At 30.8% G+C, this 23,141-nt stretch overlaps 4 protein-coding genes across 6 annotated transcripts; 2 read left to right on the forward strand and 2 right to left on the reverse strand.

Moving 5' to 3' along the window:
• The first annotated feature begins 273 nt into the window (after window positions 1–273).
• On the forward strand, window positions 274–12,917 carry LOC143909141 (transmembrane protease serine 9-like). Its single transcript, XM_077427042.1, has 19 exons — window positions 274–459; window positions 1,417–1,551; window positions 1,624–1,767; window positions 3,316–3,473; window positions 3,560–3,678; window positions 3,952–4,116; window positions 5,225–5,319; window positions 5,396–5,556; window positions 5,650–5,812; window positions 7,454–7,487; window positions 8,575–8,684; window positions 9,394–9,519; window positions 9,780–9,920; window positions 9,997–10,157; window positions 10,241–10,371; window positions 10,490–10,654; window positions 10,741–10,835; window positions 10,963–11,123; window positions 11,207–12,917. The coding sequence occupies exons 1-19, from the start codon at window positions 390–392 to the stop codon at window positions 11,378–11,380; spliced, it is 2,508 nt and encodes an 835-aa protein (XP_077283168.1). The 5' UTR covers window positions 274–389; the 3' UTR covers window positions 11,381–12,917.
• An 8-nt stretch (window positions 12,918–12,925) lies between these two features.
• Window positions 12,926–19,476, reverse strand: mmy (UDP-N-acetylglucosamine pyrophosphorylase mmy). Of its 3 annotated transcripts, none has more exons than XM_077427841.1 (2): window positions 19,342–19,476; window positions 12,926–15,499 (listed from the first exon to the last, which is right to left on the reverse strand). In XM_077427841.1, the coding sequence occupies exon 2, from the start codon at window positions 15,241–15,243 to the stop codon at window positions 13,765–13,767; it is 1,479 nt and encodes a 492-aa protein (XP_077283967.1). In that variant the 5' UTR covers window positions 15,244–15,499; window positions 19,342–19,476; the 3' UTR covers window positions 12,926–13,764. The 3 variants fall into 3 exon arrangements, with proteins under 3 accessions (XP_077283967.1, XP_077283966.1, XP_077283968.1); XM_077427840.1 differs by lacking the exon at window positions 19,342–19,476 and adding an exon at window positions 17,989–18,095; XM_077427842.1 differs by lacking the exon at window positions 19,342–19,476 and adding an exon at window positions 18,026–18,076.
• A 158-nt stretch (window positions 19,477–19,634) lies between these two features.
• On the forward strand, window positions 19,635–21,986 carry LOC143909715 (uncharacterized). The gene is made up of 3 exons (XM_077427837.1): window positions 19,635–19,726; window positions 19,807–20,158; window positions 20,293–21,986. The coding sequence occupies exons 2-3, from the start codon at window positions 19,838–19,840 to the stop codon at window positions 21,667–21,669; spliced, it is 1,698 nt and encodes a 565-aa protein (XP_077283963.1). The 5' UTR covers window positions 19,635–19,726; window positions 19,807–19,837; the 3' UTR covers window positions 21,670–21,986.
• LOC143909726 (uncharacterized) lies at window positions 21,832–23,073 on the reverse strand. The gene is made up of 2 exons (XM_077427855.1): window positions 22,820–23,073; window positions 21,832–22,719 (listed from the first exon to the last, which is right to left on the reverse strand). The coding sequence occupies exons 1-2, from the start codon at window positions 22,928–22,930 to the stop codon at window positions 21,862–21,864; spliced, it is 969 nt and encodes a 322-aa protein (XP_077283981.1). The 5' UTR covers window positions 22,931–23,073; the 3' UTR covers window positions 21,832–21,861.
• Between the last annotated feature and the right edge of the window lie 68 nt (window positions 23,074–23,141).

Consider the following 23,141-nt stretch of genomic DNA (forward strand, 5'->3'; position numbering starts at 1 on the left):
CTTACCGCGTAAAATTGACAACAAGTATTTATTCGTAAGGGCCCCTCTATTCTTATTACATCTCTCTGTTTAATACCCAATACAATTCACACTTACTTATACTAGGTCAAATAGAGTGGGCGAGGCCTTATACACAATTTATTGAAATATTTTTGAAAATACATATATATACAAGTACATATATACTAGTACTTAAATATATTTGTCCAATTCACCCCTGTTATGCTCTGCGAGATTTTGAGGAAATCCGCGTATAGTGACAGTGCACACTGTATCACTAGTATGTGTATTTTAGTGCGGATCGTCTCTTCGGTCGGATGTGATCAGACAGATTGAGACGCAAAAATCTTTAAAATACGGACATAGTTTAGTTTTGATTGGTTATTGAAATGAGTCTTAAAGTTTACCTTTTGTTGTCTATTAATATTTTATGTCTACGCTTTGCTCATACACAGACATGTAAGTTTATAGAGTACCATACCAAAACCTATGTGGTGCCGTTATTTGTCATAGTTTGTATAATGCAATGCAAGAAGTGTGATCTAATTGTTGTATAGGTTCACGTGTAATTATTTTAAAAGTTAACAAGGTAAATCTCAACTGGTGTTTGCCTGTTTGCGAATAAATATTTTTTTTCTGAGAAAGAAATTTGTGAATAATTATTAATTACAAATCAACGTTTTTCACATTTGGTCACCTTGAAATTTGAGGACAACTGACCACAAATGTTGCTGCAAATGTATATACATATTCACATATATGTATGTATATATATCACAGTGAAATTATATTTCAAGTGAAAATATATTTTCACTGACATCATAACCAGTTACATTTTCAGGGTTGGTTTTATTCATTTAAGATTAGATTGTTAGGGCTGTTATTATTTAAGGGTTAGGATAGGCTAGGTTAAGTAAGGGTTGGCGCTATTAATTTAAGATTGGGTTATTAGGGTTAAATTTATAGAGTTTTTAAACGTTGTAAATTAATTGTTTGATACATTTTCATTGGTGAAAATATATTTTCACATGAAATATGCTTTCACTATAACATATACATATATATACATATATATGTATGTATGTATGTACATATTGTTGCAAATACATTTTATATACTCGCAAATCGATGCAACCTTTTTAAACATTTAAAACAACTGCTATGACGTGTTATGTTGAATGTGAAAGTTTTCGAAAACTTTTATATTGTCAAGTATATAAAAGTGACATCATTTTTGATTATTTTTCCTTGTTAATAGTTATATATATAAATAAGTTTTGATTTGTTTTCCTTGTATGTTTAGAAATGGTCTTCTAGAAATATACATACTAAGATTTCATCTTCATGTGATCATAATCAAAAATAACATTTTAGTGCAAATAATTAATTGCATCAGAATTTTTTTTATGATTTTAGCAAATTTACCAAGAGTTAATTGTGTGGATAGATATAGTGGTAGAAGGGGTTTGTGTTCATACTACAATAATTGTTTTTATGCTCAAGTTTTATACGAATATCAACGAATCACACCAACAATTTGTGGATATATATGTGGGTATATTTTTTAATTTTTTTTTATCTTATTAAAATTAAATATAACCTGTATTTTAAACACTTTTTTAGCATCATATCCTATAGTTTGCTGTCCAAATACTGACCAAAATTCTGCACAAAAACCAACAAATAATGGGGATTTCACATTTCCGGAGAATTCAAATGATACTCCAAATAAAAATCCAGGAAATACAATAAGAACAAGTGAAAGAAGTAATTTTTTTATTATATTATACAATTTACTATTACTTTACTTGAAGTACTATTATTAAATACCCGGCTTCACTCGGTGTTTGTAACATAAACAGCTTAAACATGGCAAAACAATCTAATAGTAAACATTCATTTGTATTTTTATTAAATTTATTTGAATCGAAAAAAAATAATATTTGACGATATCTATGTCGTCGTCATAGAAACTTTGAGTTTTTCGATGCTCCCAACAAACCTTTAAGCCTTACATACATATATGTATATACAAACTCTTTCGAAATTATATATTATATATTACATATATAAGTATAATAAGTGCATGTGGTGACTAGTCACCGGACCCAGAAGGTGCCGCGTATTGTTCAAAGGTTGTAAATGCTTTGTTAAAGGTTTGCCGAACCTTTTTTACAAAGGATTTACAACAATGGAACAATGGATAGCACTGTGACTATCCGGTGTCTAGTGATGAAATACATATGCACTTTGAGTATCAGATCATTCATTCCATAAATTATATACATATATGTATGCAGTGATGTGCTGCTTAAATTCTATCAACCAGCTCGCACCTTGGCAAACACCCCCCTTCCCCATTTTCATACATTTTTTTTTCAAATTAAACAGAAAAATTACATTACAAAATTATTTATTTTACATTACATAAATTTATGGAGGCGTAGGGGAATGAATCGACGGAGTGTTGTACACACGACTATTTATTATTTATATTGATAATTAAATAAAAAAAATGTAAGAACTAATTCTCCGAACCAAAATTATTTTTAGCAACCAGCTTGATAGGGTCGGTGAAAACCCATAGTAGCACATCGTGCATATATGTACATATCATTATAGTTTATCTCCCACTGCTACATGTATACATTATATTTTTTCCTCGCTATTGTGCATTTTTTCCCTAATAAATATGATATTTTTCCTTGTTCATATTTTAAGAATAAATTTTCTCTTTTGCTGTTATTATGTAAATATACATATTGTAAATTAGCTTATCACCAACATTTTTAATTTATTTTTTTAAGTATGTACGTACATGTAAAGTAGGATTTTGTCAGGATTAATTGATGGTATTTAATAGGATTTAGAGAGTGTCAATAAATTTTTTTATGAAATCAATCGCCAAAAAATATTTTCATTTGTACTTTTTATAAAGTTTTTTATTTTTTACTGGCACGATATGAGTATGTACATATGTACATATATATGTATTGTATTATATGTATACACGAACTTTTTTTTTCACAAATTCTTAACATGGTTATTAAAATTCATTTAAATAATAAAATCCAGCTTTCTTTTCTAACAAAGCTTTTGAAGAGGTTGAAAAATTTCTGCCGCTTTTCTATTTCTTCTATGGTTTTGGGGGAGTGTCATAGCCCTCTGCCCCCTCCCTGATTTAGTTCACCATACATACAAGTACTATATTGTAGAATCAGTAAATAGCCCACAACGTATATGTATGTAGATAGAGAGAAGTTGATACTATGAAAACTACAAATGTTATAAAAATAATAAATTATATATTTACAGAATGTAACCAATACAGTTCCAATATAATTCATAGAGTACAAGCAGTGACATTAACTGCAAATCCAGAAACTTTGACGCCAACTCTATCTAATTGTGATTATAAAAATCCACTGATTGTGGGTGGAGAAGAAGCCAGAATTGCTGAATTCCCTCATATGGTGAACGTGATTTATATAATACACACACATGTGTTTTATTTTGTTAACTTAACTAATTGACATTAATTAATATATCTTTATTTAAGGCTGCCATTGGCTGGCAAAATGCAGCAAATGATTATGATTGGCTGTGTGGTGGATCTTTAATTAGTGAAAATTTTGTATTGACTGCAGCTCACTGTACTCATCAAAGAGGCATAGCAAAGTAAATATAATTTTAACTAAAATTGATTACTTCACAATGTATTCGTATTTTAAATATTTATGTGGGTAAAAGAAAAGCGGGTACATATGTGTGAAATCATCTACCACTTAAGAAATTAACACTCAAAACTTCATATAATGTATTTTAAATAAATAAAAAAAAAATCATTCAAATTCAAATTTACATTGAAATGCATTATTTGAAGTTATTTGATATTCAATTACATACATACATATGTATGAAAGTTTTCCTATGGAATTTTTAAAATTTTAGTCCTGAACCAAGTATTGTCCGTGTGGGTGATCATAATTTGAAAATGGATAACGAAGGAGCGTATCCTCAAAACATTGAAATTGATGGTATTTCTCAACACCCAAACTACCAATATCCATCGAAATACAACGATATTGCATTGTTGCGCTTAGCATCTTCCGCCAGGTGAGGCTATGTAAATAGCATTTATTTTATTTTGCATAATAATCAATTAAACACACAATTTTATCGTACAAAAATCGTTTCCGCGTGTTGGAGTATATTTTGATATCATCTTTTCAATTTTGCATACTTGCATGAAGGTATATATTGCTATAGAAATTCAAAAATATTGTATATATTTTGAATGATATGTATGTATTCAGTGCCGGTTTTAGGGGGGAGGGGGCTGGGTCGGGCGACGCCCGAGGGCGCCAAATAAGTTAGGGCGCCATTCATAGCGCCAAAGGCGCTTTAAAATTTAAACTTAGAGCGCCAAAGGCCTTATATAATTTTAGATTAGAGTGCCAAAGGCACCTTTACTTTCTAAACTCAAACATTTGTACTCGGCAAATTCTATTCATTGAGTGAATGCGCATTTCCTTCGCATTAACGTTACCCTGTGGCAACCACAATTTAAATCTTGTGCTATATGACGCTCCGAAATCTTCTGTAACATGGCAAACTTTTTTCGATATTCTCCGAAAATTGTTTACACTATGTATTTTCAGCTTCAATATATCGCTGGAAGATTCTAGCTGATTACGTACAATTATATTCCTAAAAAAATTATTTTAGATTCGAACAGTTAAACGAAAATTTAAAGATGTGGCGTTTTTTGTATTTTGTAAACAATCTACTGGAAAGAGCCGATCTTCAAATTAAGCTCACCGTGAATTCAAAATCTGATATTATTAGCAATGAACTTATCAATTTAAAAGCCTTTCTTTCAAATAAAGTTCAAGGTAAAATTAATCCTCATTGTATTAAATTTTATAAAACAGCATACTTTAAAATAACTATATCCAAACATTTGGGTTGATATGCTTTTGCTGACACTGCCTGAAACTGTAGCAAGGTCCCAAGCCCAGGAGAAGGAGGATGGTAATCTATTATTTTAGAAAAGAAATAATTTTTTAAGGATGTTTAGAAAAAATTGCCCAAGGGCGCCAATTGGATGTAAGGCCGGCACTGTATGTAAACGTCTACTTCCTCTATTATGTACATACTTCAAAAATAAGCGCCCAAACTGTCTTAATTATTACATAAGCATATATACCAAATTTTTCAATAGATTAAATAAATTCGTGCGTCCGGCATGTCTTTGGCAAGAAACTCTCACAGATAATCAACCACTGATAGCAACAGGATGGGGCAAACTTGGAAATCGTAAGTTAATTTGAATTATTTGCAATAAAATATAATTGAATAAAATGATTTTAGCATATAACATATTTTTATGCAGATGATGAATCTGCAGACGTTTTGAACAAAGTAACTGTAAAAGTAATCAATCATGATTATTGCTCGGGACTATTTCCCAAGAATAATAGAAAATTGCCAAAAGGTATTGTAGATGAGCAGTTATGTGCAGGGGATTTAGATGGCGGTAAAGATACTTGTCAGGTAAACATTAAATTTTGAAATCAAATCAAATATTATAGTGAGTAATTAGGACAAAGGTTTTAACACATTTTTTAAACTTTCTTATTTTTTTAGGGTGATTCTGGTGGGCCACTGCAGTTGACTAAAAAGAATGGATGTATCTTTTATATTGCAGGTATAACATCATTCGGAAAAAGTTGCGCAGCTGTCAATAGTCCCGGTATATATACAAAAGTAAGCAAGTATATAACATGGATTGAAAGTATAGTATGGCCTGGTGAATAAAATTTATTTTATCAGTACAAAAAATTACGTTTTTTTAATGAATTAAATAGTTTTAATGATGTTAATTTATTTTTTTAATCTATTATGACAAATAAACATATAAATAAACACTACGTATTTTTATTACTATAAAATACTGCTCGAAATCTTTGTAATGAAATTTTTAAGAAATAAAAATTAATTTTGTTTAAATATTGTGTACTTTTAGTAATTAGAATAAAATTGTCGATAACATGTTATTCGTGGAATCCTTAAGGTCATCGATAAGATGGAGTTTATCGAACTTGCAGAGATGGCAAGCTAATTCAGTGCTACGGTACTCAAGCTGCGGGCCCCCAGGGAACATGGGCCCTTTGCTAAACAGAAAGATTTCACACTCTTCTGCCCAATGTACATAATAATTTCTGCTGTATTCAGTATGCGTCCGTTTGTCAATAAATAACAACAATTAATGTATAGATAAAAAATATTTTCTGACAATTGGTTAAAAATAATGGATTCTTTTAAACCTTTTAAAATTATTTTATTCACAAAAGCTCCCAGAGGTCTAAATTTAGACTTCATATATGATCAAATAAAAGGATAAATACCACTGATTTAATGCATCTCTAACGTGTCAATCAGGGATCCCAATCGAATATTCGAGTATTCGAATTATTCGTTTGATTTTTCAGCCATTCGTTATTCGAATATATTTTGCAAAAAAGTTACTTTTTAAAAGATTTCATAAACAAGCTATATTTCGCGATCTTACAATATATGTAAATTTATATCTAATTTATAATGCCACGTATTGGGATTGGTGAATATAAAAGGAAAAAGGCGCAGAAAACAGAAATTAATTGAATTCAATATATGTAGATGTAAATAATGATGTTATTGCATCAACCAACGATGTTTGTGTAGAAATTTGGAAAGCATTTAAATATAATTAATCAACTTATTATATTTTGTAAATTTATTTTTAATTGCAATTTTCTCCATTTTACAAACTATCTTTTATTTTATGTGTGTATTTTAGATTTATGTTTTATTAATTTGAATATATTACATATATAAAGATGCTTAGTACGTGTGTAATTACCTTTTTTTAATTTTCGAATATATTCGAATATTCGAATAGCTCTTGATTTACTATTCGATATTCGAATAGTTGAAGTCGACGAATATTTCGGACCCCTAGTGTCAATGCCTAACATTTGCATCGTTGCGAAAATAAAGTCACACTTTGTATGTCAATAGCGTCAGTTACCTGAGCAATACCTGACTCGCATGAAATATTAATGTCAAAGAAACAATAACATTAACGAGCCATCACATTGGCAATGACCTTTAAAATTTCCGAGATGTTTGAAACGTCACATACATAATGACAATGTCACAATCGTGAATGTCTATAATAGTTAAAATAATAAGGCAGAGTATTGCTGCATTGAAAGTAAAATATACATATTTCATTACGTAATTTTATTTCATCCACCAACAAACATTGGTTAATTAGTATGAATTAATTACGCAAAAACATGACATTTTCAATCAGCCAAATTGGAGAGAAGATGCGCATTCAATATTGAGTACACGCACCACGTTTGTAAATCCACTGCAAGCGATAGTCGTCAGTCGTAGACCGAAGTCGGTGTGGATCTGAAGTCATTCTCGTTGACTTCGTAAGTATTTTTATTTTGATATATGTAGTATTGTTGATATACGGTTGGACCCATAAAAAGTATTTCCACAATGTTAGTTTAAAAATGTTATATATATACAATAATTTAATTTTACAGATTCCTAATTACCTATCAATACATTTGTGGAATATTTTTCCGCCAAGACTTAAGTGTACATGTCACTTTAGAACAAAATCTATATCTGAAAAACCGGTTTTTAATATCTACTCACTCTAATACTGTGTCACAGAACTATTGTTACATGACACATTTTTAAGTATCTATTTGAAAGAATAGTTTCATTATTAACATCTATTTGCAAGGGGTGACCGTGAAAAAGTCGAAAATATTCGTTTATCATGCATACATATGAAAAACGGTTATTATATATATATGTACATATATCAGTGGCGTGCGGTAAAAGTCTCTCTCCCCCCGTCGTACATCCTCACTTAATTTGCGTGAGCAGGATACAACAGGAACAAGAGGAACAGGCTTTTCCTCTTGATATATATTATATATACATAGTACCGTTTACCATGCACCCTTTTTTTTTGATCTTTCGATTTTCGATCTTTGCCTTTCGATATTTGCTTTTTCGACCTTTTCACTTTCGATCCCGTGAGGTAGACCCGTTTTATATACATGTATCAGTGGCGGCCCGTCTATATGGGCTGTGGGGCTGCAGTCTTCCCAATACAGTATAAATGCATGCTATTTTTGTCGTCCACATGGGCTGCGGGGCTGCAGACCTCCCAGTATAGTACATATTCAAGCTATTTTTGCTTTCATTCGATCAACGGTTTGGTTAACGAACTACTACAGCCTGAATAATCTCTGCAGCCCCCCCACTATGAAATCTCACGAGCCGCTACTGACATGTATACACATGTATTTTGTAAATTATTATCAATCGCAAAAAGTAATCAAACTTCGCTTCTTTTTACAGTAAATTACTCAAAAGAATTATTTTATTTACAAATATACACATATTGATTTGACTAAATACGTAAAATGAAGGTTTAATTATGTATTGGAAACTATTATTTTAATTTAAAACGTTTTTGTTTCTCAATTTTTTCATCAGAAGCCAATCGCCAAAGCTCTTCGTGAAAATGCTGAATAACGTTAAAAGGATTTGGTTGTATTTGGTTGTATCTATTTCAATATTGAATGGGGCTTATTCACAATTGGACAGTAAGTATAATATTACATTAACCGACTTCATGGTATGCACTTTATCTTTAAAAAGTTAACATACATAATTATTATGTTGTGATTTATTCAACACACGGGTGAAAGGGTCATTTGAAATATTTTTAGCGTCACATATGTACATATCATAACTAAATATACAAAAAAATGCATCGTTATTGGGGGTAAATTGGGGCTTTTATTTTCCAGGATGCCAACAAATGATGACTTAGTGCTATTTTGAAAACCTTGATGAAAGCTTCGAGACGGTAAAAAAGTATTAGTGTATCACTGGAAAAAATGCGTTTAAGTTTAGAAAGATTGTGTCGAAAAATAAGTGATTCTAGCCTTTATTATCAAGTTCAAAATATGTCAAATGACCCCCATAAAATAATAATGTAATCTTATATATTATACTGAATTGACCTGTTTATTCAGATAAATAAATTTACAATTATTTACAAATTATGGAGGTATTAAAATGATGTAAAATGAATTATTGTGTGTCACTAAACTAACAAACTACATATGTACATAAATGAAAAGTATTTTTTACAACATAAGCATAGTGGTAAAATAACAATACATGCCACAAATCTACTAGAAATTAAAGTGTATGAAACTTAACTAATAACACATAAAATTTCTCAATAGTTGATAAAATGAATTTTTATCACAAATTGGACATGTTTTTAAATTTGTATTCTGTTAGTTGACGACGCATGCGTGATTCCTAGAAATAATGAACAAGGTATCTGCAAAACTATTCGGCAATGTCCTGAAGTAATTCGACGTTTACAAACAGAAAGAATCAGACCTACAACTTGCGGATTTCAAGGTAAAATATGATTTTTATTTATGCTAATATGTATAATATTGGCTTTTAAAAATATGAATTAAACTGTTTGGTACATAATTATTTTGATTTTACATACATATACATACTATAACTAAAGCCCGGACCCTGAGGGGGCCGTTTATTGTTCAAATGTTGTAATTGAACAATAAACGGCACACTTCCGGTCCTACCTCTAACTAAAACATAACTAATTATATTATAGGTAATTTAAATTATTTTTCTTTGTGCTGCACTTTAAGGTACACAAACCATTGTTTGCTGTCCAAATAGTAATCCTGCGCCTACATTTCCTCCGGACAGAAATACACGTCCCTCAAATCCTAATAATTCAAATAGAGTACAACCTAACCAAGGTTCACAAAAAAGAATTTGCGAACGAAGTAAGTACATATATATATATAATGAAACATTTCAAACATGTGTTTTATTATTTTATTTGCCCTATTTTTTTTTTAGAATGCGATGAATATAGTTCAAGAGTAGTGAGAGTAGTTGAGGCATTACCATTACTTCCTGATCCAGAACCTTTATCATTTACGATAGCAAAGTGTGAATACAGTAATACACCACTAATTGTTGGTGGAGAAGAAGTAACTCTAGGCGAATTTCCTCATATGGTACGTATATAATATTTTTAATTATATAACGTGCTATACAATTACTGCTTATCAAATTGATATAAAGCGACATTATGTTATAGGCAGCAGTCGGATGGCCTTTGCGAGAAAGTAATGATTATTTATGGAGTTGTGGTGGATCATTGATAAGTGAAAACTTTGTATTGACCGCAGGTCATTGCTCAAGTGATGACAGAAATGCCAATATAGAAAGGTATACTTAAAATTAGTAGTTTTAAATTGAATTACTAGAATAAATCTACTTATCCATTGTTTGAAGTACCACATATTATATTGTATGGATGATATTATGATAAACTATAATTCTTTAGCACAACACCGACAATGGTACGGTTAGGAGAACATAATATAAAGAGCACAAACGATGGAGCTAATACTCAAGATATAAGAATTGACAGCATTATCAGACATCCTGATTATAAACCTCCAGCCAAATATAATGATATTGCTTTATTGCGGCTCGCAACGCCTGCCCGGTAAGTAATATGCAATATTGAACTCTTAATATTTAACAATTAGTAAAGAAATATAAAATCAGATAAATGTGAAATTTATTATACAGGTTAAACAAATTTGTTCGACCAGCCTGTCTGTGGACAAAGCCCACCTATAGCCAACAACAAGCAATAGCAACTGGATGGGGTAGAATAGATTACGGTAATTTTAATAATAATAAAAATTACACACATAATATATAACACAAGTTAGGAATCAAACCATATAAAGAAATCGAAATATCACGTTAATTAAAAAAAAACTGAATAATTTCCCATTATTAATACAGCTGAAGAAGCATCGGATGTCTTGCGTAGGGTGTCTATTAAGATCATCGATCAAGATGTATGCGTTTCCTTATACACGGATAGAAGTAGGAGGCTAGCGAGGGGAATTATCGGTGACCAGCTCTGTGCTGGAGATCTTAATGGTGGTAAAGATACTTGCCAGGTATGTACACTAATATTAATTATATCAATTTTTATTTCACATATGAAATATTTACATAATATACACGGATAATTTATTTTTAGGGAGACAGTGGTGGTCCTCTGCAAGTGTCTGAGAAAAATAATATGTGCATATTCTACATTGTTGGAGTAACATCATTTGGGTCTGGATGCGGAGGAAGAAATACTCCAGGGGTTTATACAAGAGTCAGTTCATACATAGACTGGATAGAGCGTACCGTTTGGCCAAGAGGATAAAGAACGATTATTTTCATATTTTAATTTAAATATTATATGGGCTAATCATTCGTGAAAAAGTAAACTTCACGCTTCTTAAAATACATATACATTTTAATTATATAGATAATTTACATACATATGTAAAATGAAGCATGAAATATGCCATACTTTACGCACTGATTAATATTTAAGTGGAGTATATTTTATATGTTTAGTTCAATATTACTACTTTCACTACTACATAAATTGTAAAACAAGTAAAGCCTTTTGAAATTACAAGATGAATTTGATCGGTTGTTTACAAATCTTCTCAAGTGAAAATCAATGTAATTTTCGCATAATATGTGTAATATTCAACATCAGTTGGTTTTTCAGTAACAATTGAGCATTTCTCGGCATTAAAAATTAAATATGTATGTGTGTACATACATATGTAAGTAATATTATAGATTCAAAAATGAGAGTACTTTTCATACATCGTCTTATTTATAAAAAATGCTTTCGTTCTAAGCAATCGATATTATTAATTAACAATATATGTTCATAATACATTAACGAAGATTACTTTTATTACAATTCTTTCCATTATATGTATACACATATTATCAAAATGTATAGGTATGATTTATTTAAAATATTTTTTCGTCCAAAGTTGTTGTTGTTTTTCATGTATTAAAATTTATCTATATATGTATGATGTAACATTATTGAAATTAATAATATTCGAATATGCATATACATATAGTAAATAATAAGCGACATTCCTAATTGACCTAATTATAAGCCCGTAATTTTAAAATGTCATCAATATTTTTTATATATTAAACAATATATGTATAAATAAAAAAAAATTGTACTAGACCTGTATTATTCAAACATTTTCCATATTATACTTACCAAAAAACCTAGAAGTAATTCAAGAGCTTTGTAACAAGAAAAGTTTTAATTTTTCAAAATATTTTTTATAACCGTTCAATGAATTTTATTGAATTTATAGTAAAAATAATTTTATCTGGTCATCCATTATTAAATCTTGGTTGTAATAATTGCTGAATTTTAAACATTTTCACGAAATTGGTTTGTACAAAATCAATGGTAGGTATAATGGTATTTATTTATTATAAAATAATGAAAAAATATAAAAAGCCATAATAAATTTACGATTAGCAAGGAATTCACAATATCTCTGCAAATCATAAAGCGTAACTAACCTGAAGGTGGATGAGTTTTTCATGTTATTGAGCATGTGAATTTCAAACTGATAATAGAATATTGGAGAATATTAACACCAGCTAAACTTTCACTTTTAATACAATTCATCGTGGGCTAGATTTTCATATACAACCAGTTTTAGCGACCTTGCGTTAAACTGGTTGTTAACTTGTCTGAAGTGACATTTCCTTTTGTAAAAGCATTTTAGTATAAAGTCAAGAATTTTTCGGCTTTATTTGAATATCTATAGATTTAATGAAAGTATGTAGATATCTAGTTTTTATGTACTTTTTTGTATAATATAATATGTATAAGAATTTCGATGAAAATAAACAGAAAATTATTATTTTTGAAAGTATTTATATAATATTTAAGTACATGTATTGTAATACAAACATTAAGTACATTTTAATTCATGCATGAGTATAAACAGACACATCATACACACATACATCAGGGGTATTTATATTTTTTAAATCGTAAAAAATTAAAAAACAAAGTATTGCATAGTTTATATGTAAGTAAAAATGCAAAGGAGGTATGTAAAAATACATGAACACGCAGTATATTGACAATAATAATAAAATTTGATTTACATGTGTAGCTATCTTTATTGCGAAAATGTACAAATTGGAATGCTGTTTTCAACCAAACATACATACTTTGTAAACTGTTCTAACAATCACTGATGTGTTTAAAAAACGGCGATGCACTCTGCAGGCAATTGGATAGGATATCGCTCCACTTATCAATAATTGCAAATTGCACACATCTGCAATTCGAAATCTGTATGTAATTTGTAGTGTCAGATTTATAATATAGTATGATATTTTCTCATCAAAATATATTAACACATTATCACCGGTAATCAAAAATATTGATAATATACCAAAAACGTTTGAAAATACAATCTATTTAAGAATCAATTTTCTTAAAAATACACTGGAATGCCAGAAACATTTTATGTTACTTTTTAATTTAACAATTTTAAATATCAACCTTCATTGGAGTTAAAATAATACCAATAAATTTATTCATATAAATATAAAAATATTCTATACACATTTTAAAAAAAATCTATTTAAAATTTTACAAACGTATTCTATTTTTACAAGGTTTTTATTAATAAAAGTTCCACTACGTCATATATTTTTTCTTTTAAAATCTGAAAAATATGTATGAATACACTATTACAATTTTCCATTTACTTCTCCATTTTTATGAATTTCTTCAGAAGGATGCTTCAAAAGTACCGGAGATGTGATGAATGATTTTCCTTTCACAATACTCTCAATATCCTCACCGGCGTACGAGAGCAATGGAGATATTTCGCATGTAACATCATCATTTATAATACCTCCTGCGTTTTTGACATAGCTTCGGTGTAATCTGAATATGTCCTGTTTGGCAGTAGAAGCGCAATCTTTGCCAGCGGAGTCAGCATTTTTCAAAGCGCTGAATTCAACGTCTCTTCGAACTTCAAATGTGACGAATCTTTCAGCGAATTGGAACACGTCGAACACAAACTTTTCAATCTTAATACCGTTTGGCTGCTCAGGCTTCTGTCGAATGCCATTTTTGTCCATGTACGGTATCTTCTTTTTGGCAACGTGTAATTTTAGCTCCCTTTCATGTTGGTCAGCAATGCGACGCAAAAATCTCGCAGAAAAATAGTGATTGCAGATATTACCAGCGTTAAAAGTTAACTTGCCATCATCTGAGTTGCGTAACTCAGCTGTCTTCTGGGTTATTTCCGAGTATTCTACCACTTGGTACTGACCATCTACTTTGCAGACAACACCGACAGCCTCATTTGGCGATGACTTTTCCACTACTTTGGCAGCACAGTCGGCATCATTGTCAACACAGTATCCTATAAAGATGGGATCTGCTACTTTTATTAATATGTTGTCGACAGAATGAGCATGCAAGTGCTTGATTCCTCTTCTTTCAACATCATCTAAAATTCCTTTATCTCTCAACGCTCTGTAGATTCCTCCATTGCCATCTGGTGCTCTAGCTACCCTATGCTTTTCATCCAAAATTATTTTACCTTCAAAAGTATAGCAAGGGAGGCTTCCTTGTTCAAACAATTTAATGTTGTCTTTGTTCAAACCAAAAAATTTATTCTTTGTTAAATAATCTAAGGTAGGTTGCATGGTATGCTCGCTTGTCATTATATACCACGTGATACATCCTTTTTTTCCGTAACTCTTTTCTGCCATACGTTCTAATCTGACGATTCTTTCGGCCTGTATTTGGAAGAGGGACTTCTTTGAAGGTAAGCCGACGTCATACATGCCCTTTGGGTGGGCGAAACCCAATCTAGTGCCTTGTCCGCCAGCCATCAGCAGCACTCCTACTTGGTTCGAAGCTACAGCCTCCAAACCCAACGATTGGTATTTTTCGAGCTGCTTCGCCGAACATTCCGCGATGGACATGAACTGTGACCGAGGCACAGGTTTCATTCTGTCGTCTAACTTTTCGCTCTCGCTGTCCAAACATTCCGTGGCGCGTTTGAAGTAGGTGTTCACTTCTCCCAAATTCAGCTCGGAGATATCTTCGCTGAGCTGCACCTTCTCCTTGTTGGAAAGATCGTTCCAGAAATCGAGCAGGTGATCCTGTCCGTGTTCGGCTAGTTTTGCGCGCAACGCGGAAAAGTCAGACATGACGACGGAATGCAGTTGCACAATATGTACAAAATTGCACCCAAATAGATCGGTGTCTACAATACGACTGCAGTTCGATTTATAGACACTATTGAACACTCCAGACGAGCCTTTCACTCGCAATCGATTTAAAGCGCTATGTTGTGGTAACTTTTGCTCGAATATTCAAGGATCTTTGTTGTTACTTTCACCAATGTGCACAAGGTAAATGTCACTGGGCGTATGACGATTTCTGCTCACCTCACAGATTGCGTCGCTGAAACAAGATTTACACACAAGTAAATAAACAGATGGAACGATAAAATGCAAGTATATAAATATAATATAAGTACAAAACATATCAGTAAATACGATAAATATGGTATACCAGCGCTTCTATAAATCGTTTATATTTCAAGTTACGATACTGTAGGGTAAATTAAAAACCATAATTTGTAAAGCAGAAAAAATAATCACCTTTATATAAATATATATGTATTTATCAACTAAACAAACAATAATAAAATAAATTAAAAATTTATGCTTTTTTGTCCAAGCAGTATACTAGTTACAGAATAAATGTCTTCTTAACTGAGCAATGCTTTGTCTTTCAGGTACTATTCATATGTTAACGGTTTTTCGTTAAAGTTTCACGTTTTGCCTCGTGAAAAATAAATAAAATTTTAATTGATTGATATTTCCTATTTGAAAGCTTGATACGCAAATTTACTGGTATGCCTTGAGGTATACATACATACATAAATGTTGAGTACGCGAAACAAAAAAAAAAACAAAAAAACTTCACAGTTCAAGTTTCAAGGATTAAGATTTCACTGTCCCGAAGTTGTACATCGGATGAGTAGGTACAAATGGGGTTTTTCTAAACTTTGCTTGGATATTCGATATACTATGTACAAACGGGTCTACGTGACGAGCCAGAATGTTAAATTACAGAAAACACAAATATCGGAAGGCAAAGATCGAAAATCGAAAGATACATAAGTCGAAAGATCAAAAAAAAGGGTGCATGGTAAACGGTACATACTCTCTTAATTTGCGCGAGCAGGGTACAACAGGAACAAGAGGAACAGGCTTTTCCTCCCGTATTCTGCGCGCGCACATTAATACGGGAGGAAAAGCCTGTTCCTCTTGTTCCTGTTGTATCCTGCTCGCGCAAATTAAGTGAGTATGTACCGTTTACCATGCACCCTTTTTTTTTGATCTTTCGACTTAAGATCTTTCGATTTTCGATCTTTGCCTTCCGATATTTGCGTTTTCTGTAATTTAACATTCTGGCTCGTCACGGAGACCGGTACAAACATACATAGATTTTGAGAATTTCCCGATTAAATTTATAAAAAACCTCAAGATGGTAGAAATTTTAGCATTTTTAAACGTGTCTATTACGATTATTTTTCACCATCTTACTGGCGGAATTGATTTAAATATCTATCGTTGAGCAAACCGCGCAAAATGGCAATGTTTCAAAACGATCGGAAGAATATAGGATACGATATAATACGTATGTTGTCAGACCAATGAGCAAAGTGGAATGTAGAAGAGCCTTGTAAAAAATAGATATTTCATTTATGTGGTACTTAGAACCAACTAACCACACAAAGGAAAATTACTATATTTAAAATTTGTCATACATGTACAAGTACCTTATCAAATACTGCGCATTTTCTGTACTTGTTTTACTTTAATTTTCAAAGATAATTTGCACGTCAATTTTGATATAATCTAATGCGACAAAATTAGATCGATTTGGGATGAAAAATAAAAGTTTCCCAACTTCGATGAAAAGTTATCTTTTTACTTTTATCTGCCGCAATCATATCTCGCATTGTCATAATAAAACTCTTCAAAATAGAAAAGATGATCTATGTTGATAATATTAACGATTGCAGCAAAACACGATTTTTAATAACTCGATTAGAGCAAATCAAAATCGAACTACCAACCTTGAAGCGTTGACAATTTCGACAATACGATTTTGGAATGTATTTAATCATTTTAATGTGTGCAAGCGTTTATCATTTCCTGTTTGGAGAAGTGTCGTATAGTATGTACACAAAAAAAGAGATATACACACACGTACCTATAAAAATAAACAGTACAAAGAGATATCGATTTATTTTTATAGATATCTGACGACAAATAAATAGTAGAAATGATTTATTTGATTGTGATACCAACGATTAAAAGATTAAATAACTTTTCAGGAAATGAATTATGTACGTGTCGAAATAGCGACACGTCAAAACGTTATCGATTGGATTACGTTTAATTACAATAAGAATTTATGTGGACTTAGCTCAATAAAACTAATAGGTATGTATGTGCTAATTTTTTGCACGACTTCTTAATCTTATCAACGGTAATCTATCGTTTACTTGGCTTTCGTTTACATATGACAATTCGAAAACATGCAATAGAATACATACATATAATAAGAAAAAAAATAAGTGGAATATACAATCGATTTAGCGGTGTTATTACGGTGTAGGAACACAGTACTTTCACTTCACGTTCGCCATTTCTAATCGGAACTAGTCAGTGGTTACGGACAACTAAGCAGCTTTTATTCAAATTTTTAACAAACTATTTGTCTGGGAAACGAAAGAATGTGTGTATAAATTACATGTAGTTTCACTAATAATTAGGTTCAACGATCAATGTTTATCCCGCGCAATTTGAATGAAAAGTCGGGTTACACGCAAATATAATAGAACATTTATATGGATAAGTTATTATTAAGCTTACTTTACTAATTCCTTCTTAAAATTTAGAAAATCAGTACTAAAGTTTTCGAGTGCAGTCAACCAATCACCCAAAGATCTGACGACGAACTGAATAGTGAGTTGTGGTCGTATTCATTTACGAATGCGGTGTTACCATCCGATTCGCGTATATCTTCTGAATGCTAATGCGAAAAATGGCATCACGAGAATTGGAATTTATTACCAAACAGTATATTCACAATTTCAGAAGCACAGAAAATGTATTTTTAAGAAACATTACGCTCTAATATGTGTAATTCAACATTAATAAAAGTGATGCGTGTAAAGTGTTATTCATAAAATGGCGCCTATTTGACGGTTCGTTTATGTTAGGACAAAATGGATGTTTTAAAATGATTACAAAAATTGAATCAAAAATACATTTTTTTTATAATTCAAATAAACTATAAAACTTAAAAATATGTATAAAATGCATTGTTTTGCATATCATATATCAGAGATTAGTTTCAAAAAACTTTAATTTCGACGTCATCATGGGTACAATACTAAAAGTGAGTTTACAGCCAAATAAGCACACCCACATGTTTCGGCCATGTTTTTATTTGAAGTGATACGTGTGCAGAAATTGACAACAAATATTAATACAAAGTGGAGATTGCTACACAGTCAATACGAATCGTGATTCTATTATCGTCGATTTTAAAACAGCCCTGATACACTACTGGTTATCACGATACTAACCTATTACACAATCAAACTGTTAATAATATTGATAGTGTAGTATGCCCCATTGAGACCGAATCATTAGTAGAGGTAGGACCGGAAGCGTGCCGTTTATTGTTCAAATGTTGTAAATGCTTTGTAAAAAAGGTTCGGCAAACCTTTAACAATGCATTTACAATATTTGAACAATAAACGGCCCCCTCAGGGTCCGGGCTTTAATCATTAAACATCAATACAGTTCAAAATCAATGTTTAGTATTGCACTACAGTGAAAAATCCGCTACGCGTTTGCTACAGTGAGAAATTAATACGGTGATGCATAAGAAAATAAAAGCTTTAAAAAGGTGATATTGAAGCGTACTATCGAGCCTAATCGTTGAAATTTGTACCGTGATACTTGCAATATGTATCACACATTTCAACGCGCACGTGGTATTATAGCATTATTTTTAGTTTATTTATAGGAAAAAAAGCGTGAATGAATTCTTTAATGATAATTTTAAAGTGTTCTGTATTAAAAATCGAAAATAGAATGGTTTGTAAAAATAAAATAAATGGTATGGAAGTAAGCAGTTATGGCCAATTAAAAAAGATTTGTAAAAGCGGGTGAGTAGCGGCATATTAGGTCCAAATTAAAAACATAATTATATACAAGATAGGTAGAACGTTGAACGTAATGATTGGATAGTAAACTTGGAGTCAAGAGGCGGCCGCCTTGGCCATGAGGCCGCCTCCTCCACCGACACGTCACTTTGACACTTGACGGCCGGAACATTTTTTATCCGCCGGGTGGTCTTAGCATATCGTTATTCGACCAGGGATCTTCGCAATATATTCTACAAATCAAAAGCATTAAATATACGCATATATACATTTAGCTCATGTAATTAAAGTAATGCTATATTGAAAGCCGTTAAAAAATAAATATTTTATTCAAATTTACAGTAGAATATGGTCGTTAATTTGTTTGATTTGAGACCAAGCGCCGGAGATTTTGACAGCTGTTTGTTTATGATGCTGTCGAAAGTAAAATCCAGGTATATATTGTAATTTTTTTATATTTTGAGATTCGTTACTTTAAAATTATATAGTGTGATTAAATTTTGTTGTTTTATAGATAAAAATAAATCTATCTTTCCAATTGAAGGATGGATGATTGTAACAGGTCGCAGTCAAATGTTGCAATAAAAACCGAGAATAATATCGATTACAGTCAAATATCGGCGCATAAAAATGATGTGGATCGACAAGAAAATACGAACGCCGAAAAAATTGTGGATCCTTCTTTATCTCTACTTGTCGAAATATTTTCTGAAACTCCCAAAATTGACTCGATTGTGCATTATGAATCCACAACTCATGAATATGTAAAAAATGATAATTTCTTTCGATGTGAAATTTGTATTATTTGGTTCAATGATATTGATGAACTTTTCTTACACATCATGGAGGAACATCAACATATAGAAGTAAGATTATTATTTTAACAAATAACTTGTTTTTATTTTCATACTAACAAAAACGTTGTTTTATTTTCCTTATGTGTAATGAATTGTCATTAACATATTTTCATTTATATAATTTACCTTTAAAATTTTTCCAGTTATCTGACGATATTCAAGATATTTTATATAAACAATGGGGAAAAATTTTGAACATGGAAAGAACTATAATAGATTTAGTGTCCAAAACCAGGTTTAAAAGTGCCAAACGGCACTTAAAATCATCATTGATGACTTTAAATGGAATTATTACCAATGTATTTTCAATGAATGACAATATATTTAAATATTTTATATTTTCTATGAGACCTCGTATCAAAGCTCTTATTAAAGAAGCTAAACTTCTAAACAGCAATAACTTAAAGGAAATAGATGATGAAATTGTTTCGAAAACTGAAACTGACAAAATACTGTTTTTAAACAAATCTGAAAAAATAAAAGGAAAAAAAAGGAAGAAAAAGTCTTTTGAGGAATACAAAAAAAATGAAAATTTATCAGATTTCTCATCCGATGACAACTTATGTTTAAAAGAAGCAGTGAAGCGTATAAAAATAGATGTTTCAGAAAAATTTGAACCAACAGTTGATATTAAAAAATGTGAGGATTGTCTGGAAAAGGTAACATATTATGTTGTTCCGGAAAAAAACAATGGAGATATGTTGAGTTACTCTGAAAAGGAAAAAATCAGAATAGCAATAAGAGATACATTGAAAAAGAAATATCTGGATACTGATCTATTTAAAGAAATTTGTTTTAAAAGATTTGATTTAGAAGATGATGAAGTTATTCCACATGATGCTTTCATTATTAATGAATGGATTTTACCAAATAAATATTCGAAACTTTGGGAGAAAATGACATTTCAAGAGTTTTTATCAAAAAATAGTACTAAAAAGTATAAAAAAAGAAAAAGTGATTGTGAAAATAAATATGAAATTCAGAAATTTTCCGAATCAGAAAAAAAATTGCATTTAAAAAAAAATAATGAAGATGAAGGTTTGCAAATTTTTTCTGAAAGCAAAGATCTTTTGATTAATGTTAATTGTAATGGAAAAGTCACATGCAACATTTGCTTTACAACTTTTTCTTCAGATAATGAATTGAAAATACATAAAATAAATATTCACCACATTAGTGATTTTCGTTGTGATACTTGTGGAGAGATATTTTTACACAAAGGTAAACTTCTACAGCATGAACTGCTGCATCATCCAACAAATACAGATCTTATTTCAACTAGCTTTGTATCCTCAAATGACGGCAGAAAAAATGCAGTTGAAGTCAATAAAATTACGGGAAAAGTTGTGAAATATGACAAAAATAGTAAAAATGCCCCTGAATGCGACAGATGCTTTAGAAGGTTTACTAGTTTTGGAAGACTTTCTCAACATGTAGCAATTGCGCATGGGGGGAAAATATTTGTAAGAAAAAAGAATAAAATTAAAATCGACCACTCTGAGATAGAGTTAGACCCCTAATTTATGAATATGTAGTTAAAAATGAAAGGTAAGCATAAATATATTTATGAATATGTATATAGGTATAAATTTGTTAATTTAATTATGTCTACATATAATGATTAAGTGTATAAGTGTAAATACTTTGATAGTATATTTTTTGTGTGTAAATTAAAAGAATATATAAATAAAAACAATTTAATTTCTTTTAAGTTATATCAATTTAGAATGAATCTTCATTATAATTTTATTGGTAACTTTCTTAGGAATGTTTATAATAACAGGCTTTTCAATATTTTGAAACACTTCAACTTTTCCATCTTCATTTTGGGGTGATATTAGTTTGTTACTAATTTGTTCACCATTTGAACTATTTTCTAGAATTTTAACACTGTTTCCCATTTTTTGTACTTTCTTATTTAATTTTTTCTTCTTCTTTCTTTTGAATACGTAATCTTCGTCATCACGAAGCCTTTTTGAGATTGTACACTCATTAGAATTCGATGAAACTTCTAAAATATTTTGGTTTTGATGGTCTTGGCAGAAACTCGCAGTGACCGAATTTTCGATTTGAAAATTGGAACTATTATAGTCTTTAGATAACACTGAGGGGAAAATTACACCATTACTAATACTACTGTTCACCTCAACGTTATTCTTGGATATAGCATTGACATTTTCAATAGCACTGTTATTTATATTAGATATATAATTGAGTGGTTTCTTCAATTTATTGTGTTTATTTAATTGTCTTTTAACAGACAACATTCTATACTTCAGTTTTTGACGGGTTTGTTCGATTGTTTCCAACTCAGGTGCATAACATATGTGTAAAATCCCCCCATAAAAGCTTCTCATGTCCACAAACTTTTTTGCAATTCTAGCCGATTGAAAATTTTCATAGTTGACGTGATAGCATTCTGTGAATTGTTCCGTTGGATAGATAGGAGATGCCGAAAGAGATTTAATCTTTCCATATTTTTGTAATAATTGCTTTAGTTCTTGACGTAGGTTTATTTTTGGGACACCAAATACTAAAATATGTGATGACTCGTTATTTATAGTATAAGCCTGAAAATAATTTATAAACTTTATTAAATATGAATTTGGCATTATGTGAAAAACAATTTTTTAACAATGAAAGAACTTTTGTACGTTGGTGTGAAATTACCTTTACAGCAGTAAGTCGACGTCCTTGTCTATATGCTGGTCTGGTTCGACATAATTCAAATTGGTGATGATGTGGTAAATCTATTATATTTGTATCAATTTCCTCAGACATATTAAATAGCCTAAGTTGTAGCAGTATGAATAAAATTGCATGAATCGAGTTAAAATCTGTGTTTTTTTTTTACGTATGAACGTACAAGATAAAGACTACTCACGTTGTAAATAAACTTTTGACAGTTAAATTGGTCACAACACAAAAATTATCGACCAAAGAGTTTCTCTTTATTTATTAACTTGACATTTTATTTTATGCTTTCGATAGT

Source organism: Arctopsyche grandis, chromosome 3 (assembly GCF_051622035.1).
Source record: "Arctopsyche grandis isolate Sample6627 chromosome 3, ASM5162203v2, whole genome shotgun sequence".
NCBI classification, from domain to species: Eukaryota; Metazoa; Arthropoda; class Insecta; order Trichoptera; family Hydropsychidae; genus Arctopsyche; species Arctopsyche grandis.

Coding starts and splice junctions, on each gene's coding strand:
- LOC143909715 (XM_077427837.1), top strand. CDS start 19,838: ATGGATGATTGTAACAGGTCGCAGTCAAATGTTGCAATAAAAACCGAG. Junction 20,159..20,292: donor AGGAACATCAACATATAGAA/GTAAGATTATTA, acceptor AAATTTTTCCAG/TTATCTGACGATATTCAAGA.
- LOC143909726 (XM_077427855.1), bottom strand. CDS start 22,930: ATGTCTGAGGAAATTGATACAAATATAATAGATTTACCACATCATCAC. Junction 22,720..22,819: donor GTCGACTTACTGCTGTAAAG/GTAATTTCACAC, acceptor AATTATTTTCAG/GCTTATACTATAAATAACGA.
- LOC143909141 (XM_077427042.1), top strand. CDS start 390: ATGAGTCTTAAAGTTTACCTTTTGTTGTCTATTAATATTTTATGTCTA. Junction 1,768..3,315: donor AATAAGAACAAGTGAAAGAA/GTAATTTTTTTA, acceptor ATATATTTACAG/AATGTAACCAATACAGTTCC. Junction 10,836..10,962: donor ATGGGGTAGAATAGATTACG/GTAATTTTAATA, acceptor TTATTAATACAG/CTGAAGAAGCATCGGATGTC.
- mmy (XM_077427841.1), bottom strand. CDS start 15,243: ATGTCTGACTTTTCCGCGTTGCGCGCAAAACTAGCCGAACACGGACAG.